At 55.2% G+C, this 17,504-nt stretch overlaps 1 protein-coding gene across 2 annotated transcripts; it reads right to left on the bottom strand.

Annotated features, from left to right (window-relative positions):
* Window positions 1-524: 524 nt before the first annotated feature.
* Window positions 525-16,695, bottom strand: Insyn1 (inhibitory synaptic factor 1). 2 transcript variants are annotated; one of them, XM_042281031.2, is made up of 3 exons: window positions 14,551-14,662; window positions 7,210-7,309; window positions 525-5,621 (listed from the first exon to the last, which is right to left on the bottom strand). In XM_042281031.2, the coding sequence occupies exon 3, from the start codon at window positions 5,475-5,477 to the stop codon at window positions 4,899-4,901; it is 579 nt and encodes a 192-aa protein (XP_042136965.1). In that variant the 5' UTR covers window positions 5,478-5,621; window positions 7,210-7,309; window positions 14,551-14,662; the 3' UTR covers window positions 525-4,898. The 2 variants fall into 2 exon arrangements, with proteins under 2 accessions (XP_042136965.1, XP_006971560.1); XM_006971498.4 differs by lacking the exon at window positions 7,210-7,309 and adding an exon at window positions 15,713-16,695 and having other exon boundaries at window positions 535-5,621; window positions 14,551-15,279.
* Window positions 16,696-17,504: the final 809 nt, after the last annotated feature.

Below are 17,504 nucleotides of genomic sequence, written 5' to 3'. Positions count from 1 at the left end.
ATCAAAATACATTATATATGTATAAAGTGTCATAATGAAACCCACTATTGTGTATAATTAACATATGCTAATAAAAACTTTTTTTAAGAAATGAAATAAAAAGAACCAAAAGGCATCAGGGCCCCAGACCTCTTTCCAAACCTCCTCCATGGGTGTTTGTACCCTGCAGTGGGTCCCACTCTGCCGTCTTCTGGGGAGAAGATGGGTGAAGCAGCCACCTTGGGCTTGGGATTGTGTCGCACTTCTGAGATGGCAGCAGAGAGGCCCCAGAGTGAGTCCCTGTCACGTGGTGAACCTGTTTCACAGAGCTCCTGACCCTTGCTTGTCCCAGCCAGCAGAAACAGGAGGGAGAGACAGCAGGGCCTCAGGCAGGTGTGTGAGCTTAAGTCTTCCTGGCAGGGAGTCAGATCCGATCAGCATGGGGCCCAGGCCTTAAGCCATGTTGGCCTGAGGTCAACCAAGACCGCCGCCCCGCCCCACCCCACCCCACCCCCCAAGCACCTCAGTTGGTTGCTAGGGACCAGTATAATGGTGGCTGGTGAGCAGGGCAGGCTGGTGGGCAGTCAGGTCCCATGAAAATGCCAGCTGGCTCATGTGTATCAGGACACACCCTCCGCATCCTGTCTAGCTGGCCTGTGGGGGTCAGACGGTAGGACACAGTGGTTCTCAAGGGCTTTAGTATACCCACATTACCAAGGTGCTAACTGTAACATTTTCATTTATGCATTGAATGAATCCCTGTCATGATAGTCTGCTGGATGGCACATTACCGACTTGTCTTATTTTCATTTATGCATTGAATGAATCCCGATCATGATAGGCCACTGGATACTTACTGACTTGTCTTAAAGACAGGCTCTCATCTCAGACTAGGCAGATGCTCTCCCTCTCTGCCTCAGCCCTTGCCAAGAGGATGGAGTGGACTGGTGAGGGCCACAGGGTCTGAAGTTCCTAACAGAGAGTGCCCCTCAGATTTTCCATTTTGCCTTATTTTTGCTCCAACATCTACTCTCTGCCTTAATAAGACCTCACTCTGTTGCCTAGCATATGGTCACTCCAGCCATCTTTGTTTTAAAGTTCCAGCAGCCCCAAATGACCCTCATCCCCCTTTCTGGGTACCCCGGGAGATCCCATTCCAAGGGAAGAGCCATAAACACTTGTTCTCATAGGTTTCACAAACTCTAGTAACACCAAGATCCTGCTTTGTAACTCTAAAAAGTCCGCCTTTGTTCACTTGTTTCCCTGCCTGACCTGTAAAATGACGGTTGTGGTTAATCCATTTGCTCAATAAATAAGTATTGAACGACCTGTTCTGAACAGGGCCCAGCTGAATCTGTTATTTAGTGTTGGTTAAAAGGCATGGCGTGCACCAGGTTGTCAATAAATGACGGGTTTCTTACACAAGTCTCGGTTTTAGAAGGAGAAATGGGTGATAGGTGGAGGAGGGACAGAGAATGGGGACTCAAGAGGGGGTGTGGAGGGCTGGGCTTGCTGCGTCTTGGATTCCCACCCCAACCCCCTTCCCCTGTTAACATGGCCTGGCTCTGTCCTTGTCTTTGAATGGTGTGCCCAGTTTTTTGCCTCTGGTTGCATCAAACCACCTCTTGTCTACTACATAGTTGGCCCCTTGTTCCCACATCTGGAAAACAGAGATAAGGATCTTCCTTATTCTCAGGCACCCAAGGACACTGTAGTGTGCCTATCCTACCAAAGTGGTCAGCCTGAGGAGCCTCCAGCCCTGAGGACATGTTTAAGTGGCTTCCTCACCAAAGTGGCGCCCCCTGGCTTCTGACATAACACCTCTGACTTGTCACGGCTGAAACTTCATATTCTTCATTCCTGTCCAGCTTCCAGATAGTATCCCACAGGAGAGACTCTCCCAGAGGAGAGAGAGATTATGTGCATGTGGGAGTGTATGCATGTGTATGTCTGTGCATGCATGCACATGCAAGCAAAGTGAGATCTGGCGTACTGGAGGTCTTCAATGTTGGCTGACTGAATGAATGCACAGTGGATGTCCCTGTCTCAAGGGGGGGGATCATTAATACATTTGACAAATATTTAACAAATCTATAATCCATTCAGTTTCAGACTAAGTCAGGGCCTCTGACACACAGGTTGAGAGTAGCCAAGTTCTCTCCATACAGAAGGTCCACCAGCTTCCTTCTTCCCACACATTTTTTACCCTCCAAGGCTCACCTGGTTCTTGGGCCACCTAATTGTCTATCCTTACACCAGCACATATTTGAGTGCTAAAAAGCTGAGTTTAGGGTCGAAAACTGGTTCCCTAACTCATATTGTATGTCCTTTAGTAAGTGACTTGATTTCTCAGAACCTCAGTTTCCCCAGATGGAAAATAGGCACAAGTTAAAATGAAATGTCTTGTAATTTATGTGAGGAATGAATGAGATAAGGCACATGCTTACACAATTCCAGTGCATAGTATGTGCCCATTAAATGGAGCTATTTATTTTGCTTAGCTTCCTCTCTGTTACAAGGGCCACCTTGGATCCCTCCTGCCTCCTCCAGAGCACCTACAGCACAAGAAAGTGCACCCAGCAGGTGGCAGCTGAGTCTGACTTCCCAGAAGCAGATGCACTCCCCCTGAGAAAAGCCAGACACCAGCAGAGGCCTGGAGGCAGGGAGGAGCAGGAGGCATGGCTGACCTGGTGGAGGAGGAACCCAGGATGGCTTTGTGTGCTCTAAGGGCAGGAGCACCTGCTTTGATGGGCAGAACGCCTTTTCTCCCTGGGTGGACACGGTCTGTGTCAAGTCGTGAGAAGTCCTGGCGATCCTATCCCACTGTCAGTGATGTCTGGATCTGGTGAATAGGCCAAGGGCTTTCTGTGCCTTCACCATGATGGACTTCTATCTACTTCAAAACCAGGACACACACTCTACGCCCCACCTGGGCACAAGTGGTTGAGGTTATCTGTGACCTAACGGTAGTCATATGAACCTGGCTCAAAGGAGGGATTTAGGAAGGAAGAAAAAAAAATCCCTCATAGGGACTCTCAGAGACCCTGGCCCTGGGCTTGAATTTCTTCCCCTGTGAAATGAGAACCGCTCTGTAGGTTTCATTGCCATAATGGTTGAAAAGATGAGAAAAACAATCTCACCACTGATGGGGAAAAACCAGCCTCAGAGAGAGAATGGGAACTGTTCAGGGAGGGCAGGGCCTTGCTGGCCCACTGGTCCCCAGCTGGCCATCACTGGACTTCTACTCTGGTGGCTGCACCACACCGGCTTTGTAGGGCTCTGACCTCACTACAGTTGGGACAGGTCTCATCCCGTGATACCGAAGGTTTGCCAGATTTCCAGTCATGTCCTTGTATCCGCCCTAGACTAGCCTGCTAGTCCCTACTCGGGTTACACAGCACCTCCCCAAGCAGGGGCAGCAGGTACCAGCAGATCCTAAGGCCCCTCCTGGTGGGTTATGGTTCTGCATGAATAGAAATGTACCCCAGGAAGGCCTCAGGACTGATGTTCTCACTGGTTCACCGACCTTACCTGTCTGCTCCAGGCAGAGTAATGAGTCACACTGTGGCCATCTTATGGCCTCAAGCTGTTTGGAGGGGCAAAGCCATGTGATCCTTCTGACTCAGGATGGCTTTTGACCGGGTGTGAAAGGCTTCTACTCAGCCCCTCTAGGCTGGAAGTCACTAGAGATGTGGGGTGACCCACACTGACCACAGTAGGCATTCAGTGCCTCCAATTGATCTCGAGTGTGTACACTCTCCACTTGCTGAATCCCTGTGACTGCAGCTGAGGTGGTCCAGACTATCAGACCCATTTTACAGCTGGAGTCGAAAGGTTCAAAGAGGCAAATGGATTTGCCCAAGGTGATATGGCTGCTATATGACAGGGCCAGGCATAGCCTGTAAAGTACTTGTTCTTGGGGACAGGAAAGCAGAAGCTTGGTGACCTTGGGCCACTTACTTCACCTCTCTGAACCTCAGTCTTCTCATCTGAAAAATGGGGCAAGAAGATAATGTCATATGGTGCCATTCAGCACAGTGGCCTGCTCAATAAATGTGACCAGTGCCTTACATTATCACCCTCAAGACATTTGAATGCAGTTGTTGGGAGGTCACACTGCAGATGAAGCTGTTGCTGCCGTTCAGGACTTATTAAGGTGAGCTAAGCGGTTGGGCATGAAGAAGTCGGAGCCAGGGGAAGGCAGTGGATTTCCTCCTCCCCTCTGCCTGCCTAGTGCGGATGGTCCAGCACATCTGGGTCTTGGTTCCCAGCACTCTGATGGCTGCTATCAACTATCCACACACCTGGGATCTGCTCAGGGCCAAGATCTGAGAATTCTGAACTCCAGAGCTAAGAATGGGAGCTGAAAGAATCGGGAGTGGATTGGATTTTTGGATTTGCTCCGCGGCTACCAGGCTCCTGGTAGTGCAGTGTGCCTGAGGGCAGGGTGCCCTTCTCAGTGTTTGGGGCAACCCTAAGATGCAGGGTGGGGGGTGGGGGCGAGCGTGAGGTGGGGCTGTCTGTCCACGTAGCTCCGCCCAGGAGGACAGAGGGGCTTCTGTGTCTAGCCACAGTGGCGCCAACCCTGTGTTCTAAGTTCCTAGTCTTCCAGGTGAGCTTCCTTTAGCTTGCCTCCAGCTGCCGAGTTCCCTCTAGGACATGGCCCAGGCCAGCACTCACAGACTCTATGGTGCTGGGGACTTGTAGTGGGAATGGTAGGGTTCAGCTCCCTTCAGGAACCCTGCCATATGGAAGGGAGGGGGAATCCTGGGCCTCTGATTGTTTTAGGATGAGCTTTCTTGAAGGCTTTGGGGCCTGTGGGCCCGGATCCTTAGTATTTATGAATTTTATTATGACTGTGTTTGTTTAAATATATATATATATATTTATAGCTCTATGCATTCCCCCCTCCCCAGCCCCTAGTTCTTGCCCTTGGCTTTCTGTTTGGTGGCCGTATAAGGTAGCACTGTCTGTGTGCCCTTGTCTGACACTGTCTGGGTGCTGCTGTTCCTTGTGACCCTCCGGGTCTGTTCTGGAGCCAACGTGGGGCCCAAGCGTCGGGTGGTCAACGGAGAGCGCCTGGTCTTGTGGGGGGCTGGGGAGGGCTTGAGGGGGCCTGTGTGTGGCTCCACATGGGCCAGCTCTGGGGCCAGGCCTGCCTCCTCCTCTACCTCCTCCTCCTCACCATCCCCCTCTTCATCATCACAGCACAGAGCATGGTAGAGCACTTTGTCACTGAACCGTACCCTCTCCCTCGTCCCTGGGGTCCGCTGGGGCACCTGACCCTTTGCAGGGCCAGCGCCGAAGGCCTCTTCGCTGGAGGAGTCTGGCGTCTCCACTCGTGGCCCATTGGGGATGGGCAGACCACCATTCATGAGCTGGTAGTCAGGGCCTGCGCCTGGCCGTGGTGCCTCGGGGCCATCCACAGAGTCTGACGGGGTAGAGACGTCCAGGAAGGAACAGAACTCCCAGCTGTCTGAGAGGATATCGGCTGTCATGAAGTCCAGGTGGCCCAGGTCAAAGGGGCCGCCCACCCCCGCCTTGTCACTGCTGGAGGTGCTGCTCACAGTGGCCGTGGTCCAGTCGTCCGGCTCCAGTTCAAAGTCAAAGTCAGAGGTTAGCTTGTCGATCTGACTCACCACCTGGCCAGGGAAGGGAGAGGAGATGAGAGGGGCTAGGTCTGTGTGTGTGCCTCTGCCCTGCCCTTGGGCACCTCCTGGCAGGTGACTCTGGAAGATGGTGGCTGAACTGAAGTCACGGGTTTGGCTGCGAAGAGCCCACACTGGGGCCAAGAAGGCAGCTCAGTTGGTAAAGAGCTTTGCCTTACAAGCATGAGGATTTGGGTTTGATTCCTAGAACCCATCTTTTGAAAAAACAACAACAAAAGCTGGGCATGGTGGTGCATGCTTATAATCCTAGCCCCGGGGAAGTGGAAACAGGAGCCTCCCTGGGGCTTGCTGGCCAGCCAGCCAAGCCTGCTTGGCAAGTTCCAGGCCAGTGAGAGACTCAGTCTCAAGCATACACAAGGCCAAGTTGGACAAGGATGGGCAGCTTGTGCTGTCCACGGGAGGGAGGGGTACTGCTTTCCACCAGGCCCCCGTCCATTCGCACATCCTTTTCTCTCGAGTACAGCTGCTATCTGGAATGGGGACAGTGTAGTGGACAGGCCTCAAGCTTGTACTGAGGGAGACGGGGGTGGGGGTGGGGGTCAGATAGGAGGGGTTGAGGGACTCCAGCTAGCCCTGGAGACCTCCCGCCGGCTGACCCTAGAACGTGGTAGCTGGACTTGAAGTCAGTGGAGAGAAATGACGGAGTCGTCACAAAGACGACTCTGCCCAGTCTTACTAAAGCATCCTGGACCCACCAGCTAGTGACTCACTCAGGGATCTCTTTCCAACCCCGGGGGACTGGAACAACAAGTGTGTGGCACTGGCTGAGTCACCCTCCTCTTCTAACCCTCACGATCCAGAACCTCCTCCCTCCTTACCTTCCCTGCCCACTGATGAGTGGAGATCAATCTCAGCTTGTTGGGAAAAGGAATAAAGCCAGCATTCTTCGGGAAGCAATAAAGAGACCATCCATCCCGGCCCAGGGATGATTGTTAAAGTCGCTCATGGGGCAGCTCATCTGTGGAGGTCACTGTACCCTGTTCTGCCTGCCCATCTCCCAACAACCCAGAGGGAAGCCCTTGGCCTCTGAGCAGGCAGCCCTGCAGGCAGATACACACTTGCCTGTGCGGCTGCCAGCACATACATCAGGGTAGAATGCATTGAGGGGGGTGGGGGCGCGCAGATTAGGCAAAGGCCTAGGGACAGGACAGAGCATGAGGAGGATGAAGAGAGCAGAGTCAGGCCAAGACTCAAACATAAAGCAATAAAAAACCAGTGGAGGGAACAAGTGTCTGAGTCACAGAGACTCGGGGACAAAGACCTCAGGAACTGTATCTAGCTCCCAGCATCTGGCTGGCATTATCTGCCTGGGCTCAGGGTGGTCGGTTAGGAAGTTAACTAAGCAAGCCCTAACCCAGTCCTCATTACTGGGAACTGCTACCATGGGACGACGCTGTTCCATGCATGGTGAGGGGCAGGTGGCAACTGCCCCCAGGTAAAGCAGAAGGACACTGCCTGCAACATCTGGGTCAGTGGGAGGTGGGCTCTAGCTGCAAGTGACCTGACTGTCCCTATTCCTCTTAAGGTCTGTTTCTCAGTCGAAGTGGGTGAACGAGCTTACCTCTAAGGGAGATTCTAGGAATCTGTGTCTTTAAGAGTCAGTACGAGAAGGTGTTTAGGTGGCGGATGCCAGGGATAGAAGAACTTCTCTGCTGAGAGGCCTGCAGCAAATTGGAGGGGTTAGGACATGGGGTGGGGTGGGGTGGGGTGGGGGGAGACAGACTTTGGGCAAGTCACATACACTTGCTGGAACTCAAAATCATTTGCCATCAAGTGTCCAGCCAAAGTCAGCAGAGCTTTGTAGGGACCAGTGAGGTCGGTGGGAGGGCTCAGAGGGACCCTGGGATCCAAGTGACATCATTTCATACCTTGGCTCACCTACTACGCGCCAGGTTTTCCACTCTCCACCCATGAGATCACAATGCTCCCAGTGGCTGCCTCTTGTTTTGAAAGGCACTGGCCTGGTGGCCGCCTGGGTGCTGGGGCAGCCTCGGGAGTGGCTCTGCCATCCAGGCAGTCACAGGCTCAGAGGGGACTCCCTGATCAGTGAGAGCTGTCACCAGCTGCTGCAGCCCGAGGCTGGGGGTGCCAGGAGGAGGAAGCTGGAGTTGAAAGGCTTGGCTGAGATCCCACAGACTCAGCTGAGGCCAGGCTGAGCAGAGAAGTCCGGCTTCTTGAAGCTCGGCAGGAATGAGCACCATCAGGCCCCAGGCCTGAGGGATAGAGAGCAGGGATATCCCAGGTAGGCCCAACAGGAGCCTAGAAGCCTGGGAGCCCAGACGTGCTCCTTTCACTGAGAAAGCCCTGGCTGGCCACCTGTTCTAGAGGCCTTCTCATTGGCTCCCTTCTCTTCTTCATTAGCATCCTCTTTTGGTTTTGCACGGGGTATGGAGGGAGGGAGAGAGGGATGTGGTCTTCAGGTCTCACGTCTGCCCCCTCTTGGCAGGAGAACTGAAGGCAGGTGTTAATCCACTTCTAAGTTGTGGTCTCTAACTCTGACACTCCTCTCCTTGCTCAGGGAGATGAAGATGGATGAGATATCACCATATTTTAAACTCTAGTGTCAGGACAGGCAAACCTGTCAGTACCTAGACTCTGAAGCCAACCCTGACTTCAGTACTTACGAGCTGCGCAACCTTAATCAAATCACTCTGCTTTTAGCCTCTGTTTCTTCATCAGAGAATTCTAACAGAATTCTCTCTGCTTGAGAGCCAATGTGAGGACTTAACCTAATGCCCCCGGGAAAGCATGCAGAACAATGTAAAACAGCAACATCCACCTTGCACCAGTGAGCATGAGCACGAACCCAGGCCCAAGAGCAGATGGGAGTCAGGCTTCATCTAAGAAATGCCACCCTGATGAGCAGGTTTCAATGCCTGTTCAAAATGCCAGGATATGGTAGGTGTGCCTTCCATGGCCCCATGTGCCGGTACTGCCCATGTTGCCTGAAGTGTGGGTGTGTCCATTCAGAACACAACTAGAAGAGCTCCATGAGGCCTATGGCTGTGAGCTCACAGGCAGATCTGATAAATGCCAGAAGTGAGGGTGAGAAAGGGAAGCCATATGCCCGCGGTGCCCAGCTTCTGTGTAGGGCCATGATTAGCTCACAAACCCACTAATCCTTCCCTGGTGTCTTGTTTCCCAGGTCAATGTGGAGAGCAAGTATGGAGTAGGCCTGAGCTACCTGCCTCTCTGCTCAGGCTGTCTTGAAATCTGTGATTTCTCTCCGAGATTTAATAATCATTTTGCCTACATGTAATTTGGGATTGTCTTGGAGTGCAGAGAAATAATTATATACACAGAAGGAAAGAGGGGGAGAAAGAACCAGAAAAATCTCTAGACTGGGGGTCTAGAGAGAGACTGCTGAATCTACCTGTGCTATTGCCCTTGCTGACAGGGAAACTGAGGCCCAGCACCTGGAAAGAGCTGAGTTAAAGCCAGAAAGTGGAGTCTGACTCCTGGGTCTGGCGTCTTACAAACTATACTCATCTGTTCCGGAGAGGCCAAGAGTGAGTGCTTGGGAGGGAGGGCAGCGCTGAGACAGGACTGAGCCCCTCTCTCAAGGGTGTCCCCAGCCTGTGTCTTGATCTCAGCCTCGCCCACCAACAGTAACTTCCTGCCAGCGCTGATCCATGGCTCTGCATTAGATTTCCTGATCAGCATCAGGACCACACCACCCCTCTGCCTCCAGCCCTTCCCTGTTCCCCAAACTTCTGAGCCTTCCCAACACCACCCCCTTTCCCCTCCAGCAAGTGGCCTCCCCCTCATCTCTCTGCACATTTGACAGAGCTGGAGCCCCAGCTGCCACTGGGGCTCACCTGGCATGCCCTCCCTCCCACCATCCATCCATCCTCACTTCCTGGAAGAAGCCTGCTGGTCCCCAGCGGAGGGCGATGGTGGTCACAGCTATACTTTTACGCATGTATGTTGTGATGTGGCTGATGTCTGCCTGCCTACTAGACAGTAGGCCCAAGAGAGGGCAAGGTTGGCTCTGTTCCACCCACCACTGTGCCCCTGGCTTGCCACAGACACTGGCCCATTCTATAAACACAGCTGTAGTCCATGGGAAAGAAGGCTGGGAGGCCTCTTTGTTACAGACCTGGACCACCAGTACACCTGGCTGAACTCCCTTTCAGATGAATGCATGGGTGCATGCTTATGTGCATGTGCATGTATGCATGCATGCTTGTGTGTGTGCATATGTGTGTGTGTGTGTGTGTGTGTGTGTGTGTGTGTGTGTGTGCGCGTGCGTGCGTGCTTGTGTGGGTGCACATCCACTGAGGCCCCAGCAGCCAGTGCTGAGGGACCAAGAGTCCCAGACCCAGAGTCCCCACTCTTCCCCAGCTCCCTGGGCAGCTGGTTACATAAGTGGGGATTCTGCATTATTTATGACCACTGATTATTTTTTAATTCTGTGATTACATTGTTTATTATCTTCCTGGGGGGCTGTGGCATTGGGGAGATGGGGGGTGAGCTGACCATGATTCATGGCTCTCATCCTGCAATTTGGCCTAATTGGCCAGGGAGCCTCTGTGAATCTGTCCAGAGGAGGAGAAGGCAAAGGAAAAAGGGAGGAAAAGGAGGCATGAAAAAAAAAAAAACAATAAGGAAAAAAAAATCCACCCAAGTTGTACTGAGCTGCGGGTATTGAGCTGACCCACTTTGGCACAGCCCTGTGGTCCCCAGTTTTCCCTGCTCCAGCTCTTTTAGGCCACATTTATTTATCTCTTACTAGCAAAGTCTGTGGCTTTTCCTGCCACTTTGACACATGGCACCTGGCTGATGGACAGCGGGAAACAGGCTGCCACAGAGCCTACTTCCTATGCCAACCAGGTGGTGGGACCGCCACCTCCACCGCCACCTCAGGTCGAGGAGAGGCTGTACCTACCCTGTTCTCCTGAGGTTTTGGGGACACAGAGATGACAGTACCCTGAAGTCAGGTCCTACTCAAGACTCACTGATGATGTGGGGGTACAGGTGGTCAATAAAGGATCACTTTTGAACCCCCACGGACCAGGAAGAAACAAGTACATGTTCAAGGTGAGCTCAAAATCTGATGGGCCAGGGATGAGGACCCCTTCACCCTGCCTGTGGGAGCTTTGAGTCTGTGGGCAGCAGAGGGAACAGGAAGGCAGAGTCTCACCCAGAAACATAACCAAGATATATTAAAAGCGGCGTGTGGCCTTCCACCGACAGCAAACTTGAGTTCCACACTCTGATTCACAGGCTCCACAGGATACCCTCCCTTGCCCCAGGCCCAGACCCCTGCCCCTCTCCGCTCCACTTTCCACTGGCTTCCTGATGATCGGGCACACTCCCTCCTCAAGACCCAGGTGTCACAGCTCCCACCGCCTGCAATGCTCTTCCCCTAGACGTCTGCTGACCTTGTCCCTCATTTCCATGCACGTTATAGGCGCCCCTTTGTACCTCCATCCCTGTCACTGTCCTTTCCTCACTGGGTAGGGGATGGGACCACCTTCTGCAAGTGACCTATTAGAGGCCCCTACCAGACAGCCAGGACCTGGCCCTGATCTCCCTGCTTTTGGCTAAAAACCTTATGCGACTCAAGGCTGTGCAGGCAAGTGCTAGACTCATTCAGTAACAATACCTCGTGGGTGGCCGAGCCCTGGCTCTACAGAGAACATTTGCCTCACATGTATTAGGACCTCGGTTTGATACCTACCACTGCAAAGGAAAAACAGAACAAAAAGGATATGGAGCTGGCTTTGTGTATAGAAGGGAGCACAGGAGGAGTTGGTATCTTCCTCTTACAGACTGGGCCAACAGAAGCACAGAGAAGCAAAGTCACTTTCCTAGATTCACACAGTTCAGGGGGCAGCTGAACTAAGAACTAGAAATCTCTGGCTGCCTGGCATGTGCTCCTTGTCCGTTGGAATGGTCTATGTCTCTAACTGAGATCCATGGAATCTGGGGAGCTTAGGGAGCCTGCTGGGTTTGGCCTGGCATCCTGGCGTATTGGGGAACCTGGGAGAAAGGGCTAATTAATGTCTGGCTGTCATGTCACATTTCTGGGCAGTTCAGTTTCAGCTTTCAAAGTGCTTTTGCATTCTTCACCTTACTTAGTCCCCTACACCAACCCAGGGAGCTGTAGTGAGGGTTGGGAGGATGGGGAGAGGGAACTCCAAATCCTCTGGAAGTGTGATCTAGTATCGGCCCTCCCCCTTCAGGCAAAGCCTCCAACAACCTTACAGCATCCCTGGGAGGGACAAGTCATCAGTAGCCCCATTCAGAGAGGAGCAAATGGAGGCTCAGGGAGCGGGCTTTGTGCTCAGGAGTGTGTGTGTGTGTGTGTGTGTGTGTGTGTGTGTGTGTGTGTGTGTGTGTGTTTGGGGGTGTCTTCTGGGGTCAGAGGTGTCAGTCAGGAAGAGGAGGTAGAGACAGGAGGATGGTGAAGGGAGGCCAGAGAATGGCGGAGCCGGCTCTTTGCTGCCTAGCTCCTTCCACAAGGCTCCCATGCAGTGCCCCTGCCAACTCCATGTCTAACTCTTGTCTCCACACTCAAGTATTTGGTCTGAGCTGGTGGCAATGAGCAAGTGCTGCCCAGGGAGTCACGTGTGATGAGGGAATAGGGGCTTGTTCACTTTACCATGGGCCTACACATAGCCCTGATAGAGAAACACCACAAAGGGCCTGAATGGAGCCACGCAGACCAGCTTTACGTTCTCCCGAGGGACCTAGAGCGACATCCAAAGTTTAAAACCGGGACCCGAGATCCACAGGAACTCCTGTCCCCAACCAACCTCAGCCCACAGAAAGTTGGCTATGACAATTCTTCTGCTTGGGTCTCCCTTCCTCTCCGCCCATTACCCTGCGTACACATCCCCTTTATGGGGGACTAGGGAGCTCTGAGGCTCAACCCCCCACCCAGCTGGGTACCATTGGCAGCGGGCAGACAGTGGCATACGGGGTAGACTCTGGTTTCCATAGCAACCTGCCAAAGTCTTGGGTGGAGACACATGGCCTACAGATGTGGGGGAGGGGACTCGTCACTCAATCCTGGTTCAGACCTCTGGTGTGTGCAGACTATCAACTGGAGCTCTGGGGCGAGGGACATGGGAATCAGTGAGTATAAAAGGGAAGATTGGGGGCATTTAAAAGCTCCACAAACCAACCTGGCACTTGGGCACCACATCACAAGCATCAAGCATCTCTTGGAAGCTACTGTCAAAACGCTAAGGTTACACAATAGCCCACCTGCTGAAGCTTCAAATAGGCATTGGGAATCTTGAATTCTAGGCTCAATTCTGTCATGGGTGAGTTATGGAGCCTTGGGCAAGCCCCTATTTCTCTTCGGACCCCAGTCTCTTCCATAGTAAGTGGATAGTGTCTGCCTGGACTACCTGTGAGATCTCTTCAAGTTCTGGATGATTATGCTGAGGGAGAAGAGGCAGGGGTCTGCCCCACTGGGAGTTGTACCAAAGCTGACTCCCAGGATTATAGACAATAGCAGCTCTGGTTGGGGGCCCATGTCCCTGCCTGAGGCTGAGACTTTAGACAGTTCTTGTGGCCCTAATAAAACCATAGAGCATCCAGAATTAAGACAGAGGAGGAGAGGATACCTAATCCTTTGGACTCATGAGGCCAGAGGAAGGGTTGTTCAGGGACCTGTGGCCTTTGGCTTCCAAACTGTATTATGGAGTCCAGACCATAGCAGCCCAGCGTATGGGCAGAAGCTCCACCAGCTCTGCCTGCCGGAAGTGCCTCTCATCCCCACCTCTGAGGACAGGATCTCCTGGCAGCTTTCATGTAGCAGACCTTGGATCCCCACCCACACTACTCTAACAGGCCTGAGATCTCTGTCACCCTCCAATTCACAGCTCCCTTCAAACAACCCCTCTCCCTGCCTTAATTCAGGCCAGGCTGGAAAGCCACATTGTTCACAGCCTGCCCATCTCCCCAGTCTCTCCTACAGGCCCCTCCCCCCACTACACAGCTGGGAGGGGAGCTTGGGTTCCTAACTCAGAATGATCCATTCTCCCTCTCTCTCTGCAGGGGCCCTGGTTACAAGGAGTTGGAAGTTGCCTAAAGCCCACCTGGCTGGTGAAATGGGACCCAGCGGGCAAATTCAGGCCAGCGGCTCAGAACGCTGGTCATGCATTTTGGACTTGAACACAGCCCAGGGGGCAGGGTGGAAGACATGTGTACCTCATTACTCCAGCAATGTGGGAAGCTGTAATTAAACTGGGCTCCGATTAGAAAGCCAGAGAGGGTTTCTCGGTGACTTTTTGGTCTTTGCAAAAACCCTCCAGAAGCATGCCCTGTGAGGCGGGGGGGGGGGGGGGGGGGGGCACATATCCTTAAAAAGACCCATCTCTTCTTCAACGTACAGAAGGACCTCCGATCCCCACCAGGAGCTCCCAGCCACATTTTTACTCCGACAGGGAGGCCACAACCGGTTTAAACCCCTCTCCCCTTTTGGAAATGAAAGGTTTGGAAGTGATACTTTTTTGAGCTGGGCCTCAAGCAGTGGGGACTGGTTAAGTAAGAGACCACCCACACTTTTCTAGAGTCCTTGCTCAGAGTCTGGTGGGTAAACAGTGGGGGTCAAGGGACAGCTTGGGTTTCAGAAGAATGTGTCCCATTCAGAATGGAGTGGGGCAGATTTAATCCTCACTGGGCACCCTGAGGGTTAACTATAGAGCTGGGCCCACTGGCACCTGCTTAAGCAATCACCACCACACCAAGGCCCCAGCAGCTCTGGGGATAGTGATTTTTTTTTTAGTAAAACAGACCCGAGGAGAGAGAATGAGAAGGGTGATCCTCTGCGGAGCGGGCCATGTGCTCATAGCCTTGCACACTCAAACACACATAGATGTTTTGATGCTGAGCCCAGCCAGGCAGGGCTAGGGTTTTGTGTGGCCCCTGCTGGCCTCTCACTCACCTCCCTCAGCTCCTTAGCCACTTCTTTGAGTTCCCTCAGGATGCCTTCAAGTTGCCCGATGACCATCTTCATGCGCTGTCGAATCCGTTCTCTCTCTCCACCACTGTTGGGGTCGTCACTGGGCTGCCCGAGGTCCGGGGCACCCCGAATGTTCATCCTTCACCACGTGGCCGCAAGCCTGCCCATACTCGCCCCAGCGGGGCACACGCTTTGCCTGCCTCCACGGAGCCCCCCTCGGCCGGGCAGAGCTCCACATTTTAACGGCCCCCCAGCCTACCCTGGCCTTGGGCGGCCCTCACCCAGCCCCTGCAGCCTGCCACTCGACCTACTCTGCCTCTGGGTGGGGGATGGAGCACCCAGAGGGAGACAGAGTCTGACGGGGGGGGGCGTTGGGGGGGTCAAGGTGAGGACACAGGAGGGCAAGGGGAGGGGCCTTAGGGCCCAAGAACAGCTTCCAGCACTTGAAGTGCCTGTGGTGTACAGAGCTGATCTTTGCCTGAATCTGGGTGTGGAGGCAGGGGGATGATTCTGCAAGGACTCGGGTAAGAGATGCCCTTGGGATGGGGGAAGGCAGCAATCCCCTCGCAACTCCTAGGCAGTTACAAAGGCAGAGGTCTCTAGAAGCAGCCGAACCTGCATAGGGACGGTGGTCAGGGTCTTCCAGATGTGGAGGGGCCTCCAGATGTGAACAGCGCTGGAGAGGGACCTGGATTGGAGGAGGGCAGCCCCCTGCAGAAAGAGCGAGCCTGGCGTCAGCCCTCCCAGGCTGCTGCACCAGCCTGCTGCTGCTGCTGCCTCCCTCTTCTCCCGGCCTGCACCCTCCTTCCTCACTGGAGATTTATTTATTTATTTTTGTTTGTGGGGAGGGGTGGTGGAGGCAGATGGTTTTCAGCACACCCTTCTTCTATAGGGAGAGTGGAGGAGCCCCTGGTTTAGAGGCATAAGTCCTCAGCCTCCTCTGGGGCACTCTAGCTGTGCGCCCCCCCGCACTCCCGCGCCCCCCCCCCCCCCCCGCCACCAACCAAGCTTGGCCAGATTGGTTCAGCACAGGGCCTCTCCAGTCCTCCATCCTTCTTCCAATACCCACAGGGAGCCCTCCTTCCCAGCGGACCCTTCCTCCCCCAGCCCCGCCTTCCCTCCGAAGCTGGACTCCCCTACTCACAGAGGGTGGGGGCACCGGCTTTTCCTCCAAGCAGCGTCGGGGGCCGAGCCCCAAGACGAGGTTGGGGGGACCCCAAGGCTCCCCTAGGGCGGGCTTCTCTCTCTGGACCCTTCGGCTCTTGGCCTCAGGAAGGTCCTCCGAGCGGTGACCGGAGACATCTGGGCGGTGGGAGGGGGCGGGGCCTCCGCGCACCGGGGAAGGGGGCAGGAAAAATCTCCCACCACGCCCGCCAGGCTCCGGGTCGCGAGGGTCCGGAGGGCTCAGGGGCCCCGAGGCCACAGGTGACCCGGGCCGAAGCGACGCCGGTCCGGTCCGGGCGACTGAACCAAAGTCGGAAGGCTGGGGAGGGCGCCGGGATCCCCTCAGCCCACGCCCGGCATTCCCCGGGCTCCGCAGGGTTCGCGATTCTCTCTGTCCAGTCCAGTTCGGCGTGTCTGGGCCCCTCTGGGGTCTGTCCTGCCCCTGGCTTGCCTTGCCCTTCCCGAGCTGGCACTGCCAGGCGTCCGGGGTGCACTCAGCCGGGACCCAGAATGTCCGCGCTCCGGTCCGGGCGGCGTCCGGAGCGACCGCAGAATCCGCTCAGCCTTAGCCCGGCAGTCGGCTCGCTCCACCGTGGGCAAAGTCCGGATTCCTTCGAGTCCCGGGGGAGGGGCGGCAGCGGTGGCCTGGGGGACCCGGTGTCCAGCACAGCGTAGATGAGCGCACGAGGTCTGGGGGCCTTGGCGCGGCGGGGCTAAGCAGAAGAAGCAAAGGAGAGCAGAGGGGGCGAGCGAGGCGCCAGGGAGCCGATGGAGGAGGCGCGGCGGGCCCGGCCGGGCACACGGGGCGCGCAGCCTCCGCTAGGCTCCACCGCCTCCTGCGCGCTCGCTCACGGCTCCGCGCCTCGCGGCCCCGGGCGCCGGGCGGCTGCCAATGGGGCAGAGGAGGCACCGGGGCGGGCTCGGGCCTCTCTCCCCGGCTCCTTCGCCCCTCGCCCTGCCCTGCACCGCCCGCCCGGCTCCGCGGGCCTGGCCGGCTGTCCCCGAGCGCCGCCGCGCCCCGCCGGACTGGCCGCCCTGGCGGGCGCTGGCTCCCTCAAAGGCCGCCGGGCTCGCGCGGCTCCGCTCGCCTCGGCGCTGGCAGAGAAGGGGCCGGCCCCGCGCGCCGGGAGGGAGCTTTTAAAGCGACACACACGCCTCCCAGCACCCGGAGCGGAGCGCGCGAGCCGGGGGGTCTCGCCACCCCAGGGAGCCGGAGGGACCGAGCGCTGGCGGGGCTGGAGGAGGGCTAGCCAGGCCGCCGCCCGCTGCCCAGAGCGCACAGAGGCCCGCACTTGACTCTCAAGTTCCCTCACCTCCCTTTCACACAATCCCTTGGCCCTTTTTCCCCCACTGCGGTGCGCCCTGGGCTTCCCCTTCTGGCTCTTTACCTCCTCCGCCATCATACTTCAAACTGCCCCAAATCTTATGTCAGTTCAGTGAATAGAAGCCAACCAGCCTTTACTGAACACCTATTGTGTGGCACGCTCTAGCTGAGGGAGGGGGTGGTGAGTACTGGGGTGTTTCGGTTCCCCTTGCTCTTCATCCAAATTCTCATCAGTTTTTTATTTCCTTCCTTCCTTCCTTCCTTCCTTCCTTCCTTCCTTCCTTCCTTCCTTCCTTCCTTCCTTCCTTCCTTCCTCCCTCCCTCCCTCCCTCCCTCCCTCCCTTCTTTCTTTCTTTCTTTCTTACAGGGCCTTCAGTGGGCCTCGTCCCCTGCTAGCTCTGTTGAGGAGGAAATGTAACCCACGAGGACATTTCTTGAGCAGACTGAA

This window comes from Peromyscus maniculatus, chromosome 7 (genome assembly GCF_049852395.1).
Source record: "Peromyscus maniculatus bairdii isolate BWxNUB_F1_BW_parent chromosome 7, HU_Pman_BW_mat_3.1, whole genome shotgun sequence".
NCBI classification, from domain to species: domain Eukaryota; kingdom Metazoa; phylum Chordata; class Mammalia; order Rodentia; family Cricetidae; genus Peromyscus; species Peromyscus maniculatus.
Note: the sequence above shows the minus strand (reverse complement) of the source record. Positions and strands in the feature narration are given on the sequence as shown.